The 22,291-nt window shown below is 39.6% G+C and overlaps 1 protein-coding gene across 6 annotated transcripts in view; it reads left to right on the top strand.

Annotated features, from left to right (window-relative positions):
* Positions 1–22,291, top strand: part of ATP8A2 (ATPase phospholipid transporting 8A2) — a 313,238-nt gene that overhangs the window by 78,698 nt on the left and 212,249 nt on the right. For all 6 annotated transcript variants that reach the window (XR_005258169.1, XM_038147367.1, XM_038147375.1 and 3 more), the window contains 7 exons: positions 671–753; positions 2,363–2,412; positions 4,524–4,593; positions 6,285–6,369; positions 7,472–7,611; positions 10,862–11,000; positions 16,761–16,825. Coding sequence is in view for 5 of the 6 variants with exons in the window: in XM_038147367.1 (XP_038003295.1) it covers positions 671–753; positions 2,363–2,412; positions 4,524–4,593; positions 6,285–6,369; positions 7,472–7,611; positions 10,862–11,000; positions 16,761–16,825 (632 nt within the window). In the remaining variant the exon portion in view is untranslated. The remainder of the gene's footprint in view (positions 1–670; positions 754–2,362; positions 2,413–4,523; positions 4,594–6,284; positions 6,370–7,471; positions 7,612–10,861; positions 11,001–16,760; positions 16,826–22,291) is intronic.

Raw genomic sequence — 22,291 nt, 5'->3', positions numbered from 1 at the left:
AGGATGAAGAGCTCATATAAGGAAGGTCTGGTCAACGTTCTGAGCCGTGAGGAGACTAAGGGAGCTGTAGAGACATGAGGGTTGAATTAGGCACTAAATCTACCTATGTGATGGTTGTGCTTAATGATGCTTGCTCCTTAAGGAGGATCTGTAATTATCTGTGGGAGGCTCAGGTGTTGACTTTGATTGCAGCTCTGTTATTTGAGCACTTAATAACACCTGCCCAGTTGAGTCTCTGGAAAACAGTGCTGTATTTCTATAGTACCTGAACTGAGTGCCTTCCCAGCAGAAAATGGATCAAACACATACTTTAGGAATTTAAAATAACAGAGCTTTGTTGTTGATTTCATAACAGGTATTTCCCCTTTTTCATTTGGAAAAGTATGGCACCTCCACAAGAATAGAGTTCAGTGCTTCAGTAGTTACAGGATATCTTATACAGATTAGGTACTAGGTTTGTGTAGTTGATATTGCATGGCCTTTGCAGGACTAAAGTGTTGAATGTTTTTATGGAAGGGTGTGGAGAACTGCTCTTAACATCCCTATGGATGGGAATCCACAGGAAAGGGGATTCTGTTTTGGCAATCTGCCATATTGAGGTATGGGTTTTGGAGGCCTCTTTATCACACCAAGTTAAGTTCTAGCTTTTTGTTTTGTTTTGTTTTGGCAGATGAAGGAGCGTTAGTGAAAGGAGCAAAAAAACTTGGTTATGTCTTCACAGGACGGACTCCCCACTCTGTTATCATTGATGCGGTAAGTGGTGGATGTGCATGGCACAGGCTGCCAAGCTCTTGCAGAGCATACAGGTGTCCTCTCTGGTCCCTGTGAGGGCCCTTTTCCAGGGCCTTTAGGATCCTACATGCAAAGGGCTTATGTATACTGAGAAAAGTTGTCTTAAATCTATTTAAAGACACCAAGTCCTTTGCCCCTCTATGTGGCATAGGCAATAGGAAGTTGCAACCTTACATGGGAAATGACAGCAGTTGTGCCTGAAAAATATTTCCTTTATCCAGGAAGCACAGATGGGAAGAGTCACATTAGAAGGAAATTAATGTGTCTGGAAGGTTTTCTGACTGTTATATTTAATGGTTGCTGTTCTTCTAAATGTTTCATTTCTTTCTTCTGAGTAAGATCTGCAGTAGAAGATGTATCTGCTTGACAAGCTGTGTACACAGGGGTGCATAGTTACTGGATTGCAGTTGGCACAGGCAGCCTCAGACTCATGGGGCCACATTCAGACTCAAGCTGGAGTCTAAACTGAAGTGGCTCCAGACCTACACAGATGCAGCTAGTAGGGTGCTTATTAAGAATAATGAATATTTTTTGTCCTTCCTCTCAGGTATGTTTCCTTTCAAATTTCTTGGTACACTGCCAAGCTAAGCACTTGAAGCATATCTTCTAGGACTTGTCACAAACTTTTTACAAATTCTCAAACTGCTTCTTAGTTGAAGGGGAAGAGCTTAGGATGAACAGTGTCATCTAGAGCCATCTAAATGCTTCTGTCCTCTTCAGGAACAGCCAGGCCTATCTGGCCTAGTTGTATACTCATAATACCAAGCTGGGGGCATTGTTAATCTGTAGCCAGGGATTTGTAGGCCTGATTGCCTATGTCAGTGGCAGCATGTAGAAAATTGTTTGGAGATGCGTTTTAAATCTTGGAGATGTTGCTGAATTAATACGTGTCTTGGACCAGTCTATACTGCAATTAGATTTTACTGCTGCACTTTCTTTAACTGCATGCTGCAGATACCACTGGAGTTCTTTGACTCTGGTAACTCCTACTGCTCCTTCTGTGCATTATACAACAGGAATGGCAGGTGTTTTCAAATCTTTCTCCTGCTTCGGGTTGTTCCTGCTCAACCCCAGCACAGAGTGATAACAGGAATTTCTCCTCAGTTAATCTTTTTTTTTGGCCACGAAAAATATAATTCATATTTTTGTGAATTAAAATAAAGGAAATACTAACGGAGGTCAGTCAAAAGTCATTGTAATGCTAAACCTGGAGGGCATGCTTATTTTAACTTGGAAAAATGCCTACAGCCTGTAATAAGTCTCTTAGTTGATGGCTGTTGAGAACTAAATATGCAACTTCACTTTCAGAGCATGCCTAATCAAAAAGGACATTAACTCCTTGTAATGGTGTAGCAGTAGTGAATGAAGGATGCCACAACACAGGATGTTGAATTAAGTTAATGAAATAGGGCTCTGCATCCTTGAACCAGCGGAGGGAGCCATTGCTACATTGATTTACACTGGGATGTGTGACAAAGGCACCTGAGCTCGGCTCGGGTGTTTGCACAAGTAAGAATATAATGTAAATTGTACATACGATAGTACACTCTTTCTTTTGTTTTCTTTGTAGCTGGGGAAAGAGAAAACCTTTGAAATTCTTAATGTGCTGGAGTTTTCCAGGTAAGTTTTCCTCTATATGTGAAATTCAGGGTAATAAGAAAAATGTTCTTATAAAAATGTTATTTAGAATAAAATATTACAGCTGATACAGTAGAAAAGCAGAACTTCCTTAATTTTTTGTCCCACCCCTCCATCTTCTTTCTGATGTAATATGAATGAGTTATGAACCGGTGACTGTTAGCATGCCATCATTAAACTTTTTCCTGCCTCTGCAGCTATGTTCATTTATTGAGAAGTTGCTAGCCTGGAAGCATCTTGCTGTGACTCAAAGAAATCCCTTGTCTACTTCAAGAACATACTTTGAGATTGCACTTCTATAGTGCTTCTGCAAATTACTTTTTGAGTAGATGGAAACTGCACCTGGAAGTGCCTCTTAAGAACCATGCCAGCTGTGAAAATATAACCATTGCAAGCACTCCTAATTTGTCAGACTCATTAGGATGGGCATTTCTTGGGTAGCAAGAAGCTTTGTTGAATCCCCTAAATGACTGGAAATAACAAGGTGTTCTCTCTGTCAGTCGATAAAGTTATGTCGGTTTGGATGGTGCTACTCAGTATTCTTTTTTTTTCTGTTGCTGTTGGTTTTTTCTCTTGCTGGGGATTAAAACCTTGAACTCTTGGTCTCTGCTGTCTCTGAGTTGGCTGGTTATGTTATAAAGGACTATGTAAAACAAAAGGTAGGGATGATTTGGGTAGGCGGCTTTTCTTGTGTCCAGACTTGCTTTGAAGATTATTCCTGAGTACTTCTCTCTTTCCAGTCAGAAGGTAGCTATTTAAGCTACTTGTGGGAAGTACCTGAAAAGGCACTGGAAGACTCTTGGAGCATTTGTAACAAGTTGACCAGCACCTTGGTGTCTCTGGGCAGGAGTAGCTGCAGCTTGCATGCAGCAGAAAAAAGCTCTCCTAGTTCTCTTCTGTGTAGCACCTTCCCTCCTAACCACTGAGAGTTCTGTAATTAGTTTTTGAAAAGCACACAGATTTTTCACAGAAGTTTTGCAGTGTCATTAGGATGTTGCAGAAATTCTGAGCACAGGTAACTGCTGCCCTTCCAACCACTCTTCAGAAAGCCTCAGAAAGGATTTTTTTTGTCTGATGATATGTGCCAAGAGCTTACTTTAGTACACATAGTTCTTGAGCTGTGAAAAGTGACTATATTTCTCAAAGCACCCTCAAGAGGAGAAGGAAGATTGCTCTATGCTCTGTTTGTACCCATTGGCAAAAACATAATGAGTAAGGAAGATGCTTCCAGGTTGATCCTTTTGCTAAGGAAAAAATTTATATAAAAACACACATTCTTAGGGCTCCCTTAATGAGAGTGGATTTGTTTGCGTTTGCCTCTTGGAATGTGTGGGTTTTTTCCCACAATGTTTTTTTCTGGTGACTCTTTTCAAGGAGAGATTGATAAGTAAAACATCAAAATTTCTTAAAAAAAATTATCCTTGCCTGCCTTCCTTTGTTAAATGTTGGCATACACTATGATACTGTCTGCGGTTTTTTTAAAGATATATGCCAAACTTGACTGTCCTGTCCTTGTGCAGGGGGTCTGACTTTCTTCTACTTAGTTCCAACTGTGTGAGTCTGATTAGACCAATGTAAAGAATTGATAGAGGCCAAGAACTGATCTATACCATGATTGTTTTCTATTATGTTTTTGCTTTCTTTTAAGTTAGTAAGTTAAATAACTGCTCTTGTAAGTGGATGGTTGTTTCAATGCCTATACTAAAGATGTAATCAGCCTTAATGATTCCATTTTTAGAGTCCCCAAAGCCATTTTGCTTGAGGAATAAGGGAAAACTGCCACAGAATAATGAGAATAAATGTGAATGTCCTTCTTTCAAGATGATTTTATACTATCTTGCTCTTTTTCAAATTCTTGCTTGCATATGGGTGTAAGTATGTAGTGCTTGCCAATGGGAGACATAGGGCTGAAGCTGGAAATAGGCAATTTTATATATCTCCTTGTGGTCAAGGGTTGTGGGATCTTAAGTTACTGCTGCTAGATCCCATTTAATCTCAGATGCAAGAAACACATCTGAGAAAATCTGCTGGCTAGGACAGGAATTAGTCTTTACCACTTTAACTAATGAAAGCAAATATTTTTATTTCAATAGCAACAGGAAGAGAATGTCAGTGATTGTTCGAACTCCGGCAGGACAGCTACGTCTCTACTGCAAAGGGGCTGTAAGTAATTATGCTGCCTAATGGAGAACACTGCCAGTTATTGTTTCAACAGCTGTGGCTGATGCTGACATTTCATGTCTCATACATAATACCTGTTGGCTTTCTGTTTAGGGCCAAGTGATTTAAGAGAGCTGTCATTCCTGCTTTTGACTCCTTTTGCAGGCTGGAAGACTGCTAGGCTTTCTACTGGCCAGTTGAAATCCTGAAACTAATGGGAGCAGTCCCCTTACTGCAAAGCCAGGGCTTCACCCAGCTGTGCAGCAGAAGTTCAGGAGCTGGAGTAAATGCTGTTGTCTGAATTTATAACGCTAAAATTGGTTCTCAAGTGGTTGGCTCTTGATCTGGATTTCTTGCATCTCTGCACCTGCTGTTATTTGTCATCATGACTTGCACCATGTTGTGCTTCTGTCTTCACTGACAAGAGCAATAACTTAGCACAGTACAAAGGCTCCAAAACTAGCACTGTCCACAGCAAGAGAGTGGTTCTAATTTCAGTGGAAAACTATGGAGCTGGCTTTTTGCAACAGGGGAAAAAACTCTTTCTGACCTCTGTGAGGATCTTGTTTGCTTGAATTTGTCATGACATATAGGTCAGTGTTCACTGCTCTGTTGCTTCCATTTACCTCCCCTGATTTGATAAAGATGTGCTGGCTTCATTCTGGTGTGGTGGAAGTGAATGAAGCCTGCTCCCATTGTGTGGTAGTTCACAGTCCTCTGCCTAATAGAACCACACTGACTTGAAACTTGCTTGTTCATGCCGTGCCTGAGTTCACACCATTCTTTGGAGTATGGCACTGAAAGGGATGGAGAGCAGGAGAGTTTGTGGTACAAATTCTTGCTGTTTTCCATATGAACAGACCTAGATGTCTGTGTGCTGCATCTGCCACTCATGTGAACTGTAAATTAACTGAGTATTCTGCATTAACTCTTCCACCTTCTGGTAATCATCCTCTGTCCTGTTGCTTCCATAATAATTAGGTTTGTATGCCTGTCTCTAATCAGCTCTAGATGTAGGTCTGCTTACTTAGCTTAAGAGCAGATGTCTCAGTAGGGTTTCTGTATTACATGTGTTTGTAGAACTTGTTCTGGTAGTTATAAATAAAATCCAGAGACTCTAGATATGTAGGTGATGCTATATTTTTATTTCAGCTGTTAATGGGGCCTTTTCAATTGTCCTTTAATTAACTGATAAAGTTGCTGCAGGAAGAAGGTTGTTTCTGAGAGAATGTTGTGATAGAACATGATCTGTGTTTTTGCCTTTTTTTTCTTTTAACATCAATAGGAATCTTTTCTGGAAAGGATTGCAGTAAAGTCTACTGCACAGGACTACTGCTATATATAGTCTGAATAAGATCAGACATTTGTGTTGTCTGAAAGTCAATATATTGGCTTAGTAATTTATAGAGAAGTGTTCTGTACTGCCCAGTAATGGGGACCTCTTTATGGAAAGAGGGGAGGAGGGCAGAGTGTGCTTCTCTCCCCACTATTTGTAGTGGATGCAGGATCTCTGCCACTGGGTGCAATCCAGATTAATTATTCAAATCAGTCTCTAAACCCCAAATATATTGTAATTACAGTTTTGTTTTTGATATTAGCAAGTCCGTTCAGGTTGCTTCTCTTGAGCTTGTAAGTACACAAATGGCAACTTCATATGTAGACTTACTCTGTTGTAATGAATTTGGTTTTACTAGGATAATGTAATTTTTGAGAGGCTTTCAAAAGATTCCCAGTATATGGAACAAACACTGTGCCATCTTGAATACTTCGCAACAGAAGGTAAGAGAAACAGCATGTCATGAGAATTCCGTTCATGAAATTATTTGCAGCATCTTCTGCATTGTCTAAACTCTGTGTTGTCAACTAAGATGATTGTGAAGATAAATTAAGATGGGGTGTGTTATCAGCAAATTAACAACTGTAGATTGACTTTAGCTGTAAGGAGGTTTTTGTCGGACTTCTGTGTGATTTCAGCAGGGAGGTGGAATTTGAAAGGAAAAGACTGTTCTGTGTGTCCACGATGAAGGGAAAGGGCATGAGTTGTATTGCCCGGAATAACTCAATTACATTGGAGTTGGAGGTGTTTTTACCAGGGTAGAAGTTGGATACCAGCATCTTTTTACAAAGCAGAGTGACTACCTGAACGTGCTGGGAAGTCTGGTCGACTGAGACATCAAAGATGATCTAAAATGGTCTGTGAGGCCTTTGACTGATGTAACACCTCTGTTCATGTGAACTGGCTTTGTTTCCACTTTTGTGATAGCATAGGGTACCTGAGTTACAGTAAAATCATGAACCACTGCTTTTCTTCCAAAATCTGAAAATACCACTCAGCTTTTAAAAAAAATTTTTTTTGCAGACTCCCATGTTCTCGGTACTGGAACTTTTGTATTTTATGGCACACACTCCTTTTTGCTTGATTTGTGACAGAAGACACTATATTTTCATGCATAACTCCCATTGTTTGTGTGAGTTACATTGGTACACTGAAGGAGAACATAGTCTTGCTAAAAGGAAGCACGGGCTGTGCAGGATGTTTGACTAAGTAATATCACCAATCTCAGTATGTAGCCCGCTCTTTAATACAATGTTTTTAAAATACATGAAAGGCAAGCTTGCTTTCACACTTAGTAAAAAGTTTTTGTCCAATACCCTCTTGATCCCACCAACATTAGTAGCCAAAATGAACCAGATTTGCCGTTTACATTTGTGGAAATCCCAAGTGCTTAAAAAAATGTACAGAGAGACTTTTTAGCAGTGTGTGTTAAAAGCTTTTGTTGTTCCAGCTTGAGGGTTAGAATTTAGCATTCATTACATGTGAATGATTTGATGATATTCAATGTAATTTTACTATGGGTAATGGCTGTCTTCTGTTTTGCAGGTCTGAGGACGTTGTGCATTGCTTATGCTGATCTGTCAGAGAAGTCTTACAGAGAGTGGTTGAATGTCTACAATGAATCCAGTACGGTTCTGAAAGACAGAACTCAGAAGCTAGAGGAGTGCTATGAGATCATTGAAAAGGTAAGACATACTTTCTTGATGATCAGATGCAGATTCCCTTACATGTCTATTTTCCAGTGGAATTTGGGCTTTATACAATGAAATAAACCTAATTTCCTAGATGAGAAACTGGAAAGGTGTTCTTAGATGGTAACCTGTTCAGTCCACAGTTTTAATCTGTAAATCTGAGATGAATTTACGGATAAAAAAAAATTCTACTTAAAACCCTTGTTCTCACACTTATTTAATCTTTCTGTTTTGTGTAAGGTTGTTGTAACTTGATAAAGATAATATATGTAAATTGTTGTTGCACCAAGTTCCCATGTACTAGGGTGTGAAGAGATGTATTCCTTTTCATACAGCAGTCAAGTTCAAGGTTTTTGAAGGCTGTTGTAGGCACAATGTAGGGCTAACCAAAACCTATAGGGGCATGGGCTAAAAAATGATGAAAACCTCCGCTACATGCAAATTGCAGAGCTTTAATTTTAGAAGGGGAAAGTAGGTATCAGAGAACCTATTTGAAACGCTAATCCTGCAGTGAAGGAAATGTTAAAATGCCAACGCTAGGGGCCAGTGTTTCTCTGAGCCTTGTCGGTCTTGCTGCTTTCAGAAGTGCTGGTAGTTGAACTCCTCACCTGCACAGGTTCATGCTCTTCCCTCTTGCCCCGGGTATTTAATTTTATTTAGTGGTTTCTTTAATACATGTTTTGAACTTCAACATCTTTTAAAATTAGTATTAAAATATCGCTTAGGTTCTGGAGCACTGTTTCTTTAAGTTAGTTGGGGCAAATTGTAGAATTATAGAATGGCCTGATTTGGAAGGGACCATAAAAATCATTGAGTTCCAATCCTCCTGCTGTGGCCAGGGATACCTTCCCCTAGGCCAGGTTGCTAGAGCTCCATCTAACCTGGCCTTGAATACTTCCAGGGATGGGGCATCCACAAAGAGGTTGAGACTAGGACAGGAGCTAACTTGCAGGGGATAAGAGAAAAGCTCCAGGAACTCTTTCAGTAAAAGCTAAAGATTGGGTCTTCATTTTCCAAGTCATGCCTGAAATGGTCTTTTGTGTTTATCGTGTGTCAGTAACAGTATGGTTATCTCATCCTTATTTCTGTAGGTTTGGGTAGTTCTTTTCAGCTTTTTGCTTCTTTCACTGTGCTCTCATAGTCTTTTGTTTTCATAGAGGTGAAAAATGAACATGGCTTTTGCTGTACTTTAAAATATGTTTTCAAGCTTTAGGTCATCTACTTTCTGCCTTTTTCATAATTCAGAATCTTGTTTGAGAAAAAAGGGACCCCATGAGTGGGTTGTAGAATTTGAGTTAGGAACTACCCACTTTATGCCTTCCTGTTAATGTTTGCTTGCTGGTCATGCCAAGAAGCAGGCCTTAGAGATAAACTGGCATTTGGCTGTAACACAAAATATCATGCATTTCTACAGGCCAGATTTTTTTCATCTAAGGGCTCAATGAGACCAAGAGAGTTACTTTTTCAGTCTGAGTGCTGAGATTGCTGGATCACAGTACAGGTGCACATGTGGAGACAAACCTGAACTGACTTCCTTCTGCAGCCATGTGCTGGCTCAGAGGGCTTCAGCAGGTGCAGTGGTAGCTTCCCTGCTCAGGTAGCTCAGCCGTGCTGATCCCCGTGCTGTCATGTGTAACTTCTTAACAGGTGATTTTGGGAAAAAATACTATCTACAATTGCACACTTGGATTCTGTTTGTAGCCTTCAAACATTGACAGAGCTGTTGTTTCGTTGAGAAGCTGTAGAGTACTAAGGCTTAGTGACTTGCATGAGTCAATTCTGCCACCTTTGCCAGCTGAATGTCTCATAGTAAAAATGAAACTCTGTCAAGGTCTCTAACTAATGTCAGTTTACACACTGTATGGATAGCCATTTGCCTTTCTGTTCTTTGGGTGTGCTTAGATTCATTCAAGTGGGAGCTGCCTTTAATGCCCTCTCCATGGAATCATGGAAAGGTTTGGGTTGGAAGGGGCCTTTCAAGATCACATCCTTGTACTGCTGCCCCCAACCATGGATGGGGACACCTTTCACTAGATCACAGTACTCAAATCTCAATCCAGCCTGGCCTGGAACACTTCCAGGGATGGGTCCACCACTTCTGTGGGCAAACCTGTTCCAGTGTCTCACCACTCTCATCATAAACAAGTCACTTCTTTATGCCTGGACTAAATATACCATCTGTCAGTTGAAAACCATCACCCCTTGTCCTGCCACTGCTGGCCTTGGTAAACAGTCTTTATTAATTTTTCCTATAAGCCCAGTTTTTATATAGAAAGGTCATGGTAAGATCACGCTGAAGCCTCATCATTCCCTGCTTGAACAACAGCAACTTGTACTCCTTCTGTTCATTTGTCTTCATTTCTGTTGAATAATTTTAGTCCCTGCAAAGAGTAGAATATGCTACCTTTTTCTGTGCTATTTCTGAAATGATACAATATACCTAAACTTATTTCAATTTGTTTCAAGTTGAACATCTTTGCATATGTAAGGAATCATTAAAATGCTTTTAGAGGTAAAATCTGAGTAGGCTGTACCTTTTGACAAGGTATATTTCTTAACTATTTTTTTTGCTTGTCTTTTTTTACTGTAATGTAGCCAGATCTCCTAAAGCAATTGTTTTAGAATTGCCTGAGAATGCAGCTAACTCTGTAGTATTAAATTCACTGTATGAGACATGTATTTCTGGCAGACATCTGTATGTTGATTAGAGATACTTGGATTGATTAATGTTCATACCACTTGTATTACACAAATGTAATGATTAGATCCATAAATAGTTGCAATAAGTTTTGCTTTGAGTGATTGTATCCAGTCTGTATGTACATTTTATAGGCGGAAATTAGTTTAAATTATGTGATGCCAAATAAATTTTGTTTTGTGAGCTTAAATATATAAACTGACTACTCATCATGTTGCTATGGCGATTAGTGAATGGTCTAGTACATATGTTCATCTATAGGCTAACTTTGGACTTTTATAACTTCAATCAATTATTCTTGAATTGTTGCCATCTTTGTGATCAAAAACACTCTGTTCCATTCTGTAGCTCTTGGAATGTGAATTGTACGCAGAGGAAGTAGAATAGCTGCACTACAAACTTACTGTGGTGTATATTGCTTATCAAAGTGCAATATTAGCAGTAAGATGCAACATGCTGTCTTAATTCAATTTTTTGAGTATGTTCTAAACAGAGATTTATCTTAAAAGAATTTGAGGGTTTGTTTTCTTTTTTTTTTCCCTCCAGGATCTGCTGCTTCTTGGAGCTACAGCCATTGAAGACCGCCTGCAAGCAGGTGTTCCAGAAACAATAGCCACACTAATAAAAGCAGAAATTAAGATATGGATTCTGACAGGTGACAAACAGGAAACAGCTCTCAATATAGGTATCCATCATTCTGGTTACTCTGAATTTGTCTGGTATGTAGCAGGTCACATGCAAGATGTGCTGAGTGTGTTTTTAAATAGTATTGGGCCTGCTTCTTATAGAATGGTTCCTTGGCACCAGGGCACAGTGTTGGAGAAGGGATTTTGTAGTGAAGTCGTCACTATGTGTGTCAGGCTATATTCTTTATTTTTATTTATTATTATTATTATTATTACTACTATTATTACTATTATTACTATTATTATTATTTTGAAGCAGAAGGGACCCATCTGTTCTTGGTTAAATGCAATTCTAATTGAATGAATATATGTAACTCCGCTTTCTGATGGTAACAGGAGAACTCTACTAGACTAATGTTTCAGAAACGGTTTTAGAGCTTTTTTAAATTTCTTACTGACTGCCTTTGAATCAAGTTTGGGATACAATGGGAAATATGATAATGCAATGCATGTATAGTTTACAGCACCTTCCAAACCATGTCTGTGAACGTAGGTGGATTATTCAAGCTTAGGTAACTGACCCTGCTGTCCCCTTACAGCACATCTATTGGTATACAGTAAAGACTTGGTAAAGGGACATATCCTGATGTAGGCACAGCCCTTGTCATGCCACACCTCCCAAATGTCCCATCTTTGGCAACAGAATGCCATGATGCTCTTGTGTTCTTTTTGATCATTTTTTCCCTATCATTTGTACGTCTGCCCAGAGAGGGGAAGAGACAGAGTTGCACTCTTGTGATCTGACATCTCACCTAAGTAAGTGCAGTTCATCTCACATAAGTAAATTCAGTTCAGAAGTACAGTGAATGGCCTCCATAGACAATTTGTTTAAAGGATAGTTATCTGGTTTGAATCACAATCTGAAGATTTTCCTTTCTTTGCAAGCAGTAGATAACTTCAGAAGGGAAATACCATCTTTTGACTACTTAAAAAAATGTAGCTACACATTTTGATTTAAGTACCTGAAATGAGTTGATATGTTAAACAACAACAGCTACTTGAACAACAATAAATAAGCTTATTCTGAAGACTGTGAAGGAAACTTCCAGCTTTCTCTTAAACTGTTGGTTTGTTGTTTCTTTTATTAAAGCAACTTGAGAAGAATAATAATCTCACTTAAAACTTCTAAATTATCCCTTAGTTTAAGGTACACTTTGGTAGTAAAACTCTAACTTAATTAGCTTCACGTTCAAGTTGGCTTGAAAGTATAAACATGTGGCACTCTTCCAGTTTTTGTGTGTAATCCAATAAAACTGTAATAAACCTTCAACTTAAAACCCAATCCACGTGTGCGCTATATATTTCAGGTATAAATATGCTATCTGGGGAGTAAAAAGTGTTTTCACTTTCTCATTATGTTTGGAGGTTATGCTTATTGACTCGTGCTTGCTGTATGGAGGTGCATGTGTATTGAGGGATATTCACCTCTTGGCAGCTCTGTCAAGGAGCTCTGGAGTACTTTGTTCTTCCAGCTTCCTCTTGATTCTTTGGTTTTCAGAATTTGCATATGTCTTTGTCTCTGGATTGTGTTCTTGAGTTCTCTGGAGAGTAATGGTTGACCTTCTGTGGGGTGGCTGTATACTTTTCACTCAGACAGTTGCTAGTCAGTAGTTCTGCAAGTGAGGAGAGTGTTCATGATAAGCGTTAGTACTGATCAGTCATTTGAACTCTAGCTCTTGAAAATGGGACTTCCAGGTACAGAAGCATCTTTAAGCATGACCTGCAAACAGCTATAGAAGGCTTAACTGTGTTCTTGCAACTTCATCCTTTTCATCCGTCTACAGACTCTGGGTCATCTTTGCCTTTCAGTGAGACAAAAACGCCCATGATAGATTTCTGTTTGCCACCATCCTTGTGCTCAGCACACTCACAGAACACCAGAACTGCTGTGTTTTCAGCCAGTAACTTCCCTAGGAAGAGATTTGTTTTCTGGGAATGGGAGTATAGTGTTAACTCAAATGTGTCCCTCCCTGAACCATGAATCAGTCCCTATAGCTGAGGTGACTCAATGCACACCCTTACCTAGGGTGTGCATTGATAGCTGCCTGCTAGCACTGCCTTACAGTTGTTTGGGTTTGAGGTTGAAAAGGACCTTTTGAAGATACAGTCCTCCTGCTCCCTCCCTGACAGGGATATCTTTTATAAATCAGGTTGCTTAAAGCTCCATCCAACCTGGCCTTGAACACTTTCAGGGACAGAGCATCCATAATTTGTCTGGGTAACCCGTTCCAGTCTTGCTAGCCCCATCATAATAAATGTCTTCCTTATGTCCAGTCTAAACCTACCCTCTTCCAGTTTGAAATGACTGGCCCTTGACCTGCCACTACAGGCCTTGGTAAAAAGTCTTTCTCAGTCTTTGTTGTAATTGCCCCTTGTATACTGAAAGGTCTTTCCAGAACCTTCTTTCTTTTCTCCCAGTTTAACAGCCCCAACTCTCAGCCTGTTTTCACAGGAGAGATGTTCCCGCCTTCTGATTGCTTTTGTGGCCCTCTTCTGTACTCACTTTAACAGGTTCGTGTCTATCTTGTGCTGGGGGCCCCAGGGCTGAACATGATTTTCCAGGTGGAGTCATTCAACTTTTCATCACTTAGGTGCTTCTTAGTAGGGCTGCTTTCATCTGTTCATCCCCTAGTCTGTCCTGATGGATATTTATGGTTGTTGCAGTACAGGTGGAGGACGTTGCACTTGGCCCTGTAGAACTTGATTAGATTCTCACAGGCCTATTCCTCCAGTGGATTGAAGTCCCTCTGGGTGGCATCACTTCTCTCCAGTGTAATTTAGGTGCACCATACAGCTTGTGTTCTCTCAAGGCTTGCTGAGGGTGTGCTTGATCCCTGTCTGTTCCTGGTGTACATAGCAAAGGACCAGTCTCAGGACTGGCCTGAGGGCCACTACTCATTCCTGGTTTTCATGTGAGTGTGGAACCATTGAGTGTAACTCTGAATGCAGAGATCCAGCTCATTCCTTATCCATCTAACAGTACATCCATCAGACCTCTATCTTTCTTATTCAGAGATAAGAACGCTTCTTGGTGAGCCGTGCTTTGTTTCAGTTCAGGAGACAAGCCATGCTAGCACACTTGCCTGTATCACTCTGCAAAGTTCGACAGGGCATTTGTGCCCTCTCTAAACAGTGGATAATCATTCTTCCCTAAGATGCTGGATTCTGTATGCCTGCAGTATGAATGTGCCTGTGGGCTATGATCGTGAACTCTGGTTCAAATAATCTTTCTCCCAGGACACTTAAAGGAAAATAAGTCCCAGAAGCACCTGATTCATCTGCTTCATGGACTTTTAGTCAAACTTTTAAATTAAAGAGCTAGATATCAGCTTACAGGTGTGGGTTGACATTTTATACCTGGCTTTGAACCAGCAGTTGATCTTATTTTACTCAGAAGCATTGACAAAAATACTTATCTTATAGTGCATTTTTGCTTGCCATGTTAGTATTGCCAGTAATAACTATTACAAAACTATTATAAAACTTTAGACATTTCTAGTAATACTTTGAAGTTACTACTTGTACTTCTACAGTTGCCAGCTACTTTGCTTTATCGTAGCGCTAGATTTTAACATCATCTTAGTCCTGAAATTATACATAAATCCCCTATAAACACTTGTAAGGGTTGACTTACATTCTCCTATTCCAGTCTTGATCTTTCTGTTTAATGGGATGGTAAGATGCAAAATAGCTTCAGTTGCAGGATAAGTTCTTCTAAGTCCCCAATTTCCAAGATGCACAGCAGAGCAACTGTTTTCCACAGCATTTTTTTCTTCCAGCTTGACTTCTGGAATGGCATCTTGCTCATTTTAGAAGAGGTAAAGTGAAGCAGTGAGCAGTGGTTTAGAAATTACAGGTCACTATTGCAGCTGCTGTTCTAATCAAATGCTACTAGAAAATCCTTTTGAATTAGTTATGCTGAATTTGTAACAGCCTACTGCACAAGACTGCTTTAGCCTAGGGAAAGAACAACCATGTTATGGAGGGAAGTACTTAAATTTGTAATATTCTCTTTTTCTCAATAAAAATAAGGAAGCATTTTTTAGCCTGAAACTAACTTTTAAAAAAGGCAAACTGACTTGAGAAAAAATTCAGTGTTTTTCCTGTAACTGTTGGAGGTTTTCTACTACCATCTAAGATTTGATCATAGGCAGAATCAGAGGCCGTCTGTGAAGCTTTCATGTTGTAGGCTGCACATCATTAGAATATATTTTATTCTTTTCCCAACAGGTGTGAGTTCAGTATTGCACTGTATTGTTCTCTGAAGCAGAAATTAAGCCTAGGCTTGTTAACATGTATTAGTAAGGTTGCACTTGTTATTCATAGTCCACACAGCTGTGAAAATGGAGGAGAAGCTGAACTTCTGCAGGTAATCAAACCTGCTGCCTGAGAGTGCCTGGCTATGGTACAAGCATGTCTTCCTCAAAGGAAGAAGAGGGATTTACTTTCATTACAGAAGTCACACATGCAGACATGTTAACCCTGGATTATACCTACAAAACTAGCCCAATTATAAAAACTCTGTAGCCTGAGGAAATGATTTGCATTGCAATTGATGACCTAGTATGGCCTTTCTAAGGAACCAAGAATCCCACAGACGATTTAATGCCTCAGTTGTTCTCTTGGTGTTGTAAGATATGGAAAGAGGCACTTCATCTTTTATGGTGACTGTGGTGTTCAGCTTTGAATCTGTCACCCTTGCAGTGGTTCTTTACTGGGACACTACTCTTACACTGCAATACCCTCCAGTCTCCATTTAAAAAAAGTAAGAGACTTCCCAAGACCCCATTTTATTTGATAGCAAGTTTTTAAACTGCTGTAATTCTGTTATAAAAATAGAAATAAAAAATACTTGTATTGAATTTCTTTTTCCCATGCAGCTTAGATGAGCAATAAAAGTTGTGTGCTTCAAATAAATTAATTCTCTGCTATTTTATGAATCTGATATCACTATGCCAATCCCAAGTGAACTTGCATGAGCTTTTAGGATAACGTAGTGGAGTCAGTCTGATGCAAGTTTGCATTTGTCTCTTGCTGTTAATATGAGCAGAATTAAACTGTTTATTTTGTAAATGATTAAACTTTTATAAAAATAAGAGATTTTCTTCTGTCTTTAGAGTTTTTGTTTTGATTTTGGTATTCTGGGAAATGTATAGAATTGCCTTCTGGGTGCTCTAGTTCTTTCATGTCCCAGTCCCACACTAAGAATAATATAGTCCAATTACCTCGTGTCTATAGGAGTTGGTAGGGGCTCTGTGAGTGTGATTTATCTGTACTTCTTGATGAAGAGGCTCAGAACCTTCCACACTGAACACTCAGGAGTAAAAAATGCTCATGTAAGCTTTGTGTGGGCTAAGGAAACTGAGTAGCATCAACCGAAAACATGTGTGCACTTCCAGTCATCTGGCATAGATGCAACTGCTAGTAATGTGCTGAAGGCAAACCTGCCTTCTTGTAGACTTAAAAAAAAGAAAAATGTATTGGGCTATAGGCTATATTTACTGCATCCAGTTCACACAGTGTTTTGTTTAATTAAAACATCTCAAGTGATGTATTTGAAAATGCAGATATGTGTTTCTAGAAAATCTGTCATGTTGGAGTGTGTTTACAAAGTTTACAGCAGTCTGCCTGCTAGGAGTAGCTGCTCAAAAATAAATTGTCATTTGACCTATAGATGCTTATCTTAAGGTTGAACTTGAACCTTAGCCTTCCAAAAGTAAGTCCTTGTGTTTTATTGTCTTTTTCTTTCCCTCTTGCAGGGTATTCTTGCAGACTCATTTCACAGAGTATGTCTCTCATCCTGGTCAATGAAGATTCACTAGATGTAAGTAAGCAAATTCTGATATGTAATTCTTGACAGAAGGACATGTTGCTAACAAGATGGCAAGTTTTCAGGCTTTCACATTAAATTTCTCTTGCTTACACTTAGGAGTAGCAAGACAGTTCATGCTAAAACAGACGTGTATTGTGTAAAGTGTACTCCAGAGGTCTTCAGTTCCAAACTGTAAAAATCAAACTGAAGTCTCAGAATGAGCAACTTCTTGGGTGCATGGGTTTGATTCTGCTGCAAACTGGAAAAGTCTGCAGCATGCCATCAGGAATATAGTTAAGGTTTAAGGTGTAGATACAGGAGCAATGTTTGAAGAAAACTTGTTTTTTTCTATCTTCAGGATTGCATAGAACAGCTCTAACCACACATGCATTGTGAGCTTGTCTATGTACAGTAGCTTTTGAGATCTATAATAAAAGATGTTCTGCAAATGGTTGCCATGTTCTGTATATATATGACAAAATTAAATAGAGAAATCATATATTTGTACATTAATTCATTAATCTTCCCAGGAGGTATCTTTCCATCTTATGTGTTTCAATGTTCATATCAGTACTGGATATCGCTTCAATATCTGATTTGTAGGACAGATGAAAGTACCTGTAACAGGCAGCATCTGACATTTGCATTTAGAATTGGCAGGTTGGGATTGGGTGGGAGATGCAAAGCCTGTATCTTGGAGTGCCAGAGGAGTTACTGGATGTCTGTAAATCTGGTTGAAGAGGGTAATACTACTGTGCCAAAATTATCACTAGCTAAGTGTTATTTTCTTGATATGACTGATGTGATTCCAATAAGTTGCCTTGATGTGATTCCAATAAGTTTGTGTGTATAAAACTGTGCTTACAGAATCCAGCTATAAACAGTATTGGAAATTTGTCAGTAAGCACAAAAACTAGTGGAAGCTTTCAGAACATGAACTTGCACCCCCAGCGTTTTTGCCTGTGACACCAAGCTGTGTGGTGCAGTCAGCACACTGGAGGGAAGGGACGCCATCCAGAGGGATCTGGACAGGCTTGAGAGGTGGGCCCGTGTGAACTTCATAAAGTTCAATAAGGCCAAATGCAAGTTGCTAAACTTGGGTTGGGGCAGTCTCAAGCACAAGTCCAGGCTGGGAGGAGAATGGACTGAGAGCAGCCCTGAGGAAAACGACTTGGGGCTGTTTGGACAAAAAGCTCCGTATGACCCAGCAATGTGCATTTACAGCCAAGAAAGCCAAAGGCATCCTGGGCTATGTCCAAAGAATCACAGCTAGCAGGTTGAGGAAGATGGTTCTCCCACTCTGTGGGAGTGCTGTGTTCAGCTCTGGAGCTCCCAGCCCAAGAAACACACAGACCTCTTGGAATGAGTCCAGAGGAGGGCCACTAAGTTGACCAGAGGTCTGAAGCACCTCTGCTAAGAAGACAGGTGGTGAGATTTGTGGCTGTTCAGCCTGGAGAAGAGAAGGATTTGGAGAGACCTTACAGTACCTTGCAGAGTATCCAAAAGAGACCTACAAGGGGACTGGAGAGGGACTGTTTACAAGGGCATGTAGTGATAGGACAAGGGGGAATGGCCTTAAGGTGAAAAAGGGCAGGTTTAGAGTAGAGGTTAGCAAGGAATTCTTTACTGTGAGGGTGGTGATACACTGGAACAGGTTGCCCGGAGCTCTTCAAGACTGAGCTGGATGGGGGCCTTAAGCAACCTGGTCAAGTGGAAGGTGTCCCTGCCCATGGCAGGGGGGTTGAAGTTAGATCATCTTTAAGGTCCATTTCAACTTGAACTTTCCTTTGGTTCTATGGAAAAAAATAAAAAGGAAATGGAAAACCACGGCATGTCAGATGAGAAAAGAAACCCCTTATTGATATATATATATATATATACACACACATGTACACACACACATATACAGTTGCTGGCCTTTCAAGTGAAGAAAATGTTATCATATGATACCTCATGAATATTGAAGGAGACTGATACTTTAGCTCAGATAACCTATATTTGTCTGAAGCATGGGTACAAATTTGTGGAGCTTCTGAACTGGTACATCAAAAATGCTTTGTATTACTCTTGCATTCCATCTAAAATAAGTCCATGGGTTTTCTCCAAAGTACTCTTACTGCCATTTTTAATGTAGAATTGGATTTTATATATGTCTGAATACAAAACTTAGGTTTTGGTAATAATTGCCTCTAGTTGTTTCACTCTAAGGTGTCTTTAGGTACTTTTATTGCCAGTTTTTCAGTATGGGATCTCCATAGTAATATTTATTTTGTGTTGCACCTCTAACAGAAATTTGGACTTCTGTTCAACTGAGCTTAAAATCGAAGGTTCTCACACTGAAATTCTGTAGCATTATATTTAATATATTCCACCTTTGAAATCTATTAATACTAAAAATGAGTTTTTACAAGATCCAAGTTGAGCTTAGAGCTTTTAAATATTGATACGCTTCCCCCTTTGTGCAGTCCCTGTGTGACTTTTCCCTCCCACTTCTGCTCCTTAGCATGCAGCAGTAGGTGAGATGTGATCGAACAACTGTCTTTGCTTGGTTTTGAGAGACAAGTTTTTTTCTAAATCATGCACTTCAGGGGAAAAATCAATCATTTCTGTTCTCTTCAAGGAACTCCTGGGAATAGAAAAGACTAATCCCTAGCTTGATTCAGCTGAATTCTTCAAACTTAGCATAATAACCTGCAAATGTCTATCCCTTATAGACTTTACCACATGCATACATATACTCACTTGTTTTTTCTTTTCCTAATAAAGCTTTTTTGAAATGAGAATATTTTGAGCATGAGATTTACTTTGTGTGTAATTCTTGGACTCAGTTTCTGTTTAATTAAATTGGAACACCATAAAGTCTTATTGTGCAGCTCTTAACCTGGAAAAATCTCTTTCATTGGCATCTTGGAGAATTTTGAGTTGTGGGAGCAGTAAGCAGGGTACCTGAAGAAGGGAAATTGGATGACCACAGAGGCCCTGGCTGGAAAACATCTAATGAGAGAGGCAATATTGCAGCCAAGCAATGTTGTGTGTGTTCCTCCCCATAAATCCCGTAAGAAGAGCTGGGAACTGTATCAGTTTTTTATCACGTGGGACTGTATTTAACAGTAGTGGAAGGACAACATTGGAGGGACCCAGTTCTGAAGCTGTGGGTAGTACTTTGCTGTAAAGCAATCCTGTTGATGTAAAGGGAGCTACACTATGAGTGTGTTCTACAGAACTCATGTGCCAGGAGTGACAGTCCTGGGTTATACACAGATGTGTAACTAACAGCAAATGCATATTCCTGCATAAGAACCCTCAATGCTCGTGTCTCTTGATAAGATATGCCTGAAAGTGTAAGCAGAAGCTGGCCTTGCTTGCTTTTCCACTTGTTCAGGTATACCTTTTGCATGCTTCACTGTTGGGATGTACCTATTTGTAGTGTTTTATAGCATTCTTAAAAAACAAGCGTAGTTTCACAGTGTAAGTTGTCATGCACAGTCAGTGTCTAGGCTTCCCAAATAGTATCTGCAGGGAAGCTTTACATACAGTTATGTTTTATATTCCAGCAGTGAAGAGTGAGGACCTGGAAAACTTGGTTATTTTGTTGTCAGTTTATTTTAGCTAGTCTGTAGGGTAACATTACTGTCAAGGTTCTATAAGAAAGATCTGTTAACCTTGAGAATATTAGATTTATCCAATGACTTTCATGATCTTCATTCTTAATTGGCACATATTCTTCTCACGCTTCTTAAGAGTTAAAAAAATTGAGGAGATCTTTGACAGGCATCATTATCCATTGTATTTAGACACTGATGCACCTGTAGATCTGATGTTATCTGGGAATCATGGATCTCTTAAGAAGTAAAGCTCTGACCTTGTCATTGGACTTAGCCATATGCTAGAAATAGCAGGTTTTGTTGGGTTATTGTCTAAAACTTTTTCGAATAACCATTGAGAATTGAGACTGTGTAAGGGAGAACAACATGAGCAGAAGGCCATTAAAAATAAATTGTCTGTCAGCACATTTGTCTTTGAGCAAAGAGTATGGTTCCAGTAGTGTCCTCTGTATTAGACTGCTCAGAAAGATTTGCATGCATTATGACTTACACAGAAAGGGTTACCTTCACCTAGAGAATTTCTTCAGCATATGCACCATGTGAGTTTTTATGTAAATCTGTGTTCCAAACTCTCGAGCACAGTAACAAATTTTGAAGGTCTTGCTTTTTGGGAGCCTGATTCTCTTCTCTCAGAAGAGATGTCTATGCCTTGTCAGTGATGTCATGATGATCACTCCCAAAGAATGGGTCCAAAGATACTGTCAGCTTTTCAGACTAAAACAAAAGTTACCTAAAACTCCAGATGCTCCAAAGCATTGGTGTTGTGTATGCTTCAGCTGTACTAAAAGATAATGAGGTATGCAGGTACTGCTGGGAAGACAAGAACAAGCCTAGTACTGCTAATGCCATGTAGGTGCTTTGATGGTTACATCTTGTGTGTTGCACTTGAGAGGAGGCTGGGGCTTTTATCTCCCCTGCTGTCAAGTGCCCACATGCATTCAGACAAAGTTAATATTCTGGAAAACTGGTCAATGTGAACAAGCTCAGTTTGAGCCAGGGATCAGCTCCCTTCAGAGGGGCATCTGCAACAGTTCTCTAGTGCCTTGTGGCTAGGAAGTTACTCCAGTCTCCACTCAGCCTGGAATTGTAATCAGCTCTTCTGTCTACCACTGGGGATTTGCAAAGGAAGGTAATTAGGAAAACTAAGGAAAGAATACATTTTCTATTGTATAGAGCTTTTACTATTGCTCAAATTTCTGTTTTTCTTAGTCTAGAAATACACATCAAGCTAAAAAGTAGTTACATAAGGAACAGAGTCTAGTAATCAGATAAGTCTTCAAAAATGTTAGGTAGAAGGAGTGTTTTAGTGTTTTTGTGTTGGTTTTTTAGGAACAAATAGGATCTTTCATAAATCCTGGTATTTGCTAATCTGCATAGAAAGTTAATTGCGTGGATGTGGAAAATATAGAGCTCTTTCTGTGAAAGCTGCTTTGATTTGAGTGTACTATGTAGAATTGGAAATGAAAGAATATAGGTGTTACCTGGACCTGTAGGTTTAAGTACACACAGGACTGTGTAGCTTAAGTATTAGATTACCACTTTTTCAGGAAGTAATACTAATAGGTTTGAGCTGTGAGTGGTGAATGAGTTGGGCTGGTATTTTTGTTTCATCCTGCTTTTCACTTTTCAGAATTCATTAATGACTGTTCTTGCTTATCTGTGCCTCTGTTTTTTCTGTTAGTGTTTTCTGGCACTGTGATAGTTGGTTTGGATGAAGTGGGGGTACTTGGACCTGAAGGAATGCAAGGACCCTTAGGAGTGCTAAGAAGAGGTTACTAAATAACTCTTCTTTCTATAAGTGGAAGCTGGGGTGGGAAGGCTGGGGAACGCTTTTAAAAAACACACGCTGTTTTCAAAGTTACTTTTCCTTTCA

This window comes from Motacilla alba, chromosome 1 (assembly GCF_015832195.1).
Source record: "Motacilla alba alba isolate MOTALB_02 chromosome 1, Motacilla_alba_V1.0_pri, whole genome shotgun sequence".
In the NCBI taxonomy this organism is placed as follows: domain Eukaryota; kingdom Metazoa; phylum Chordata; class Aves; order Passeriformes; family Motacillidae; genus Motacilla; species Motacilla alba.
This window is presented reverse-complemented; position numbering and strand designations above follow the sequence as displayed.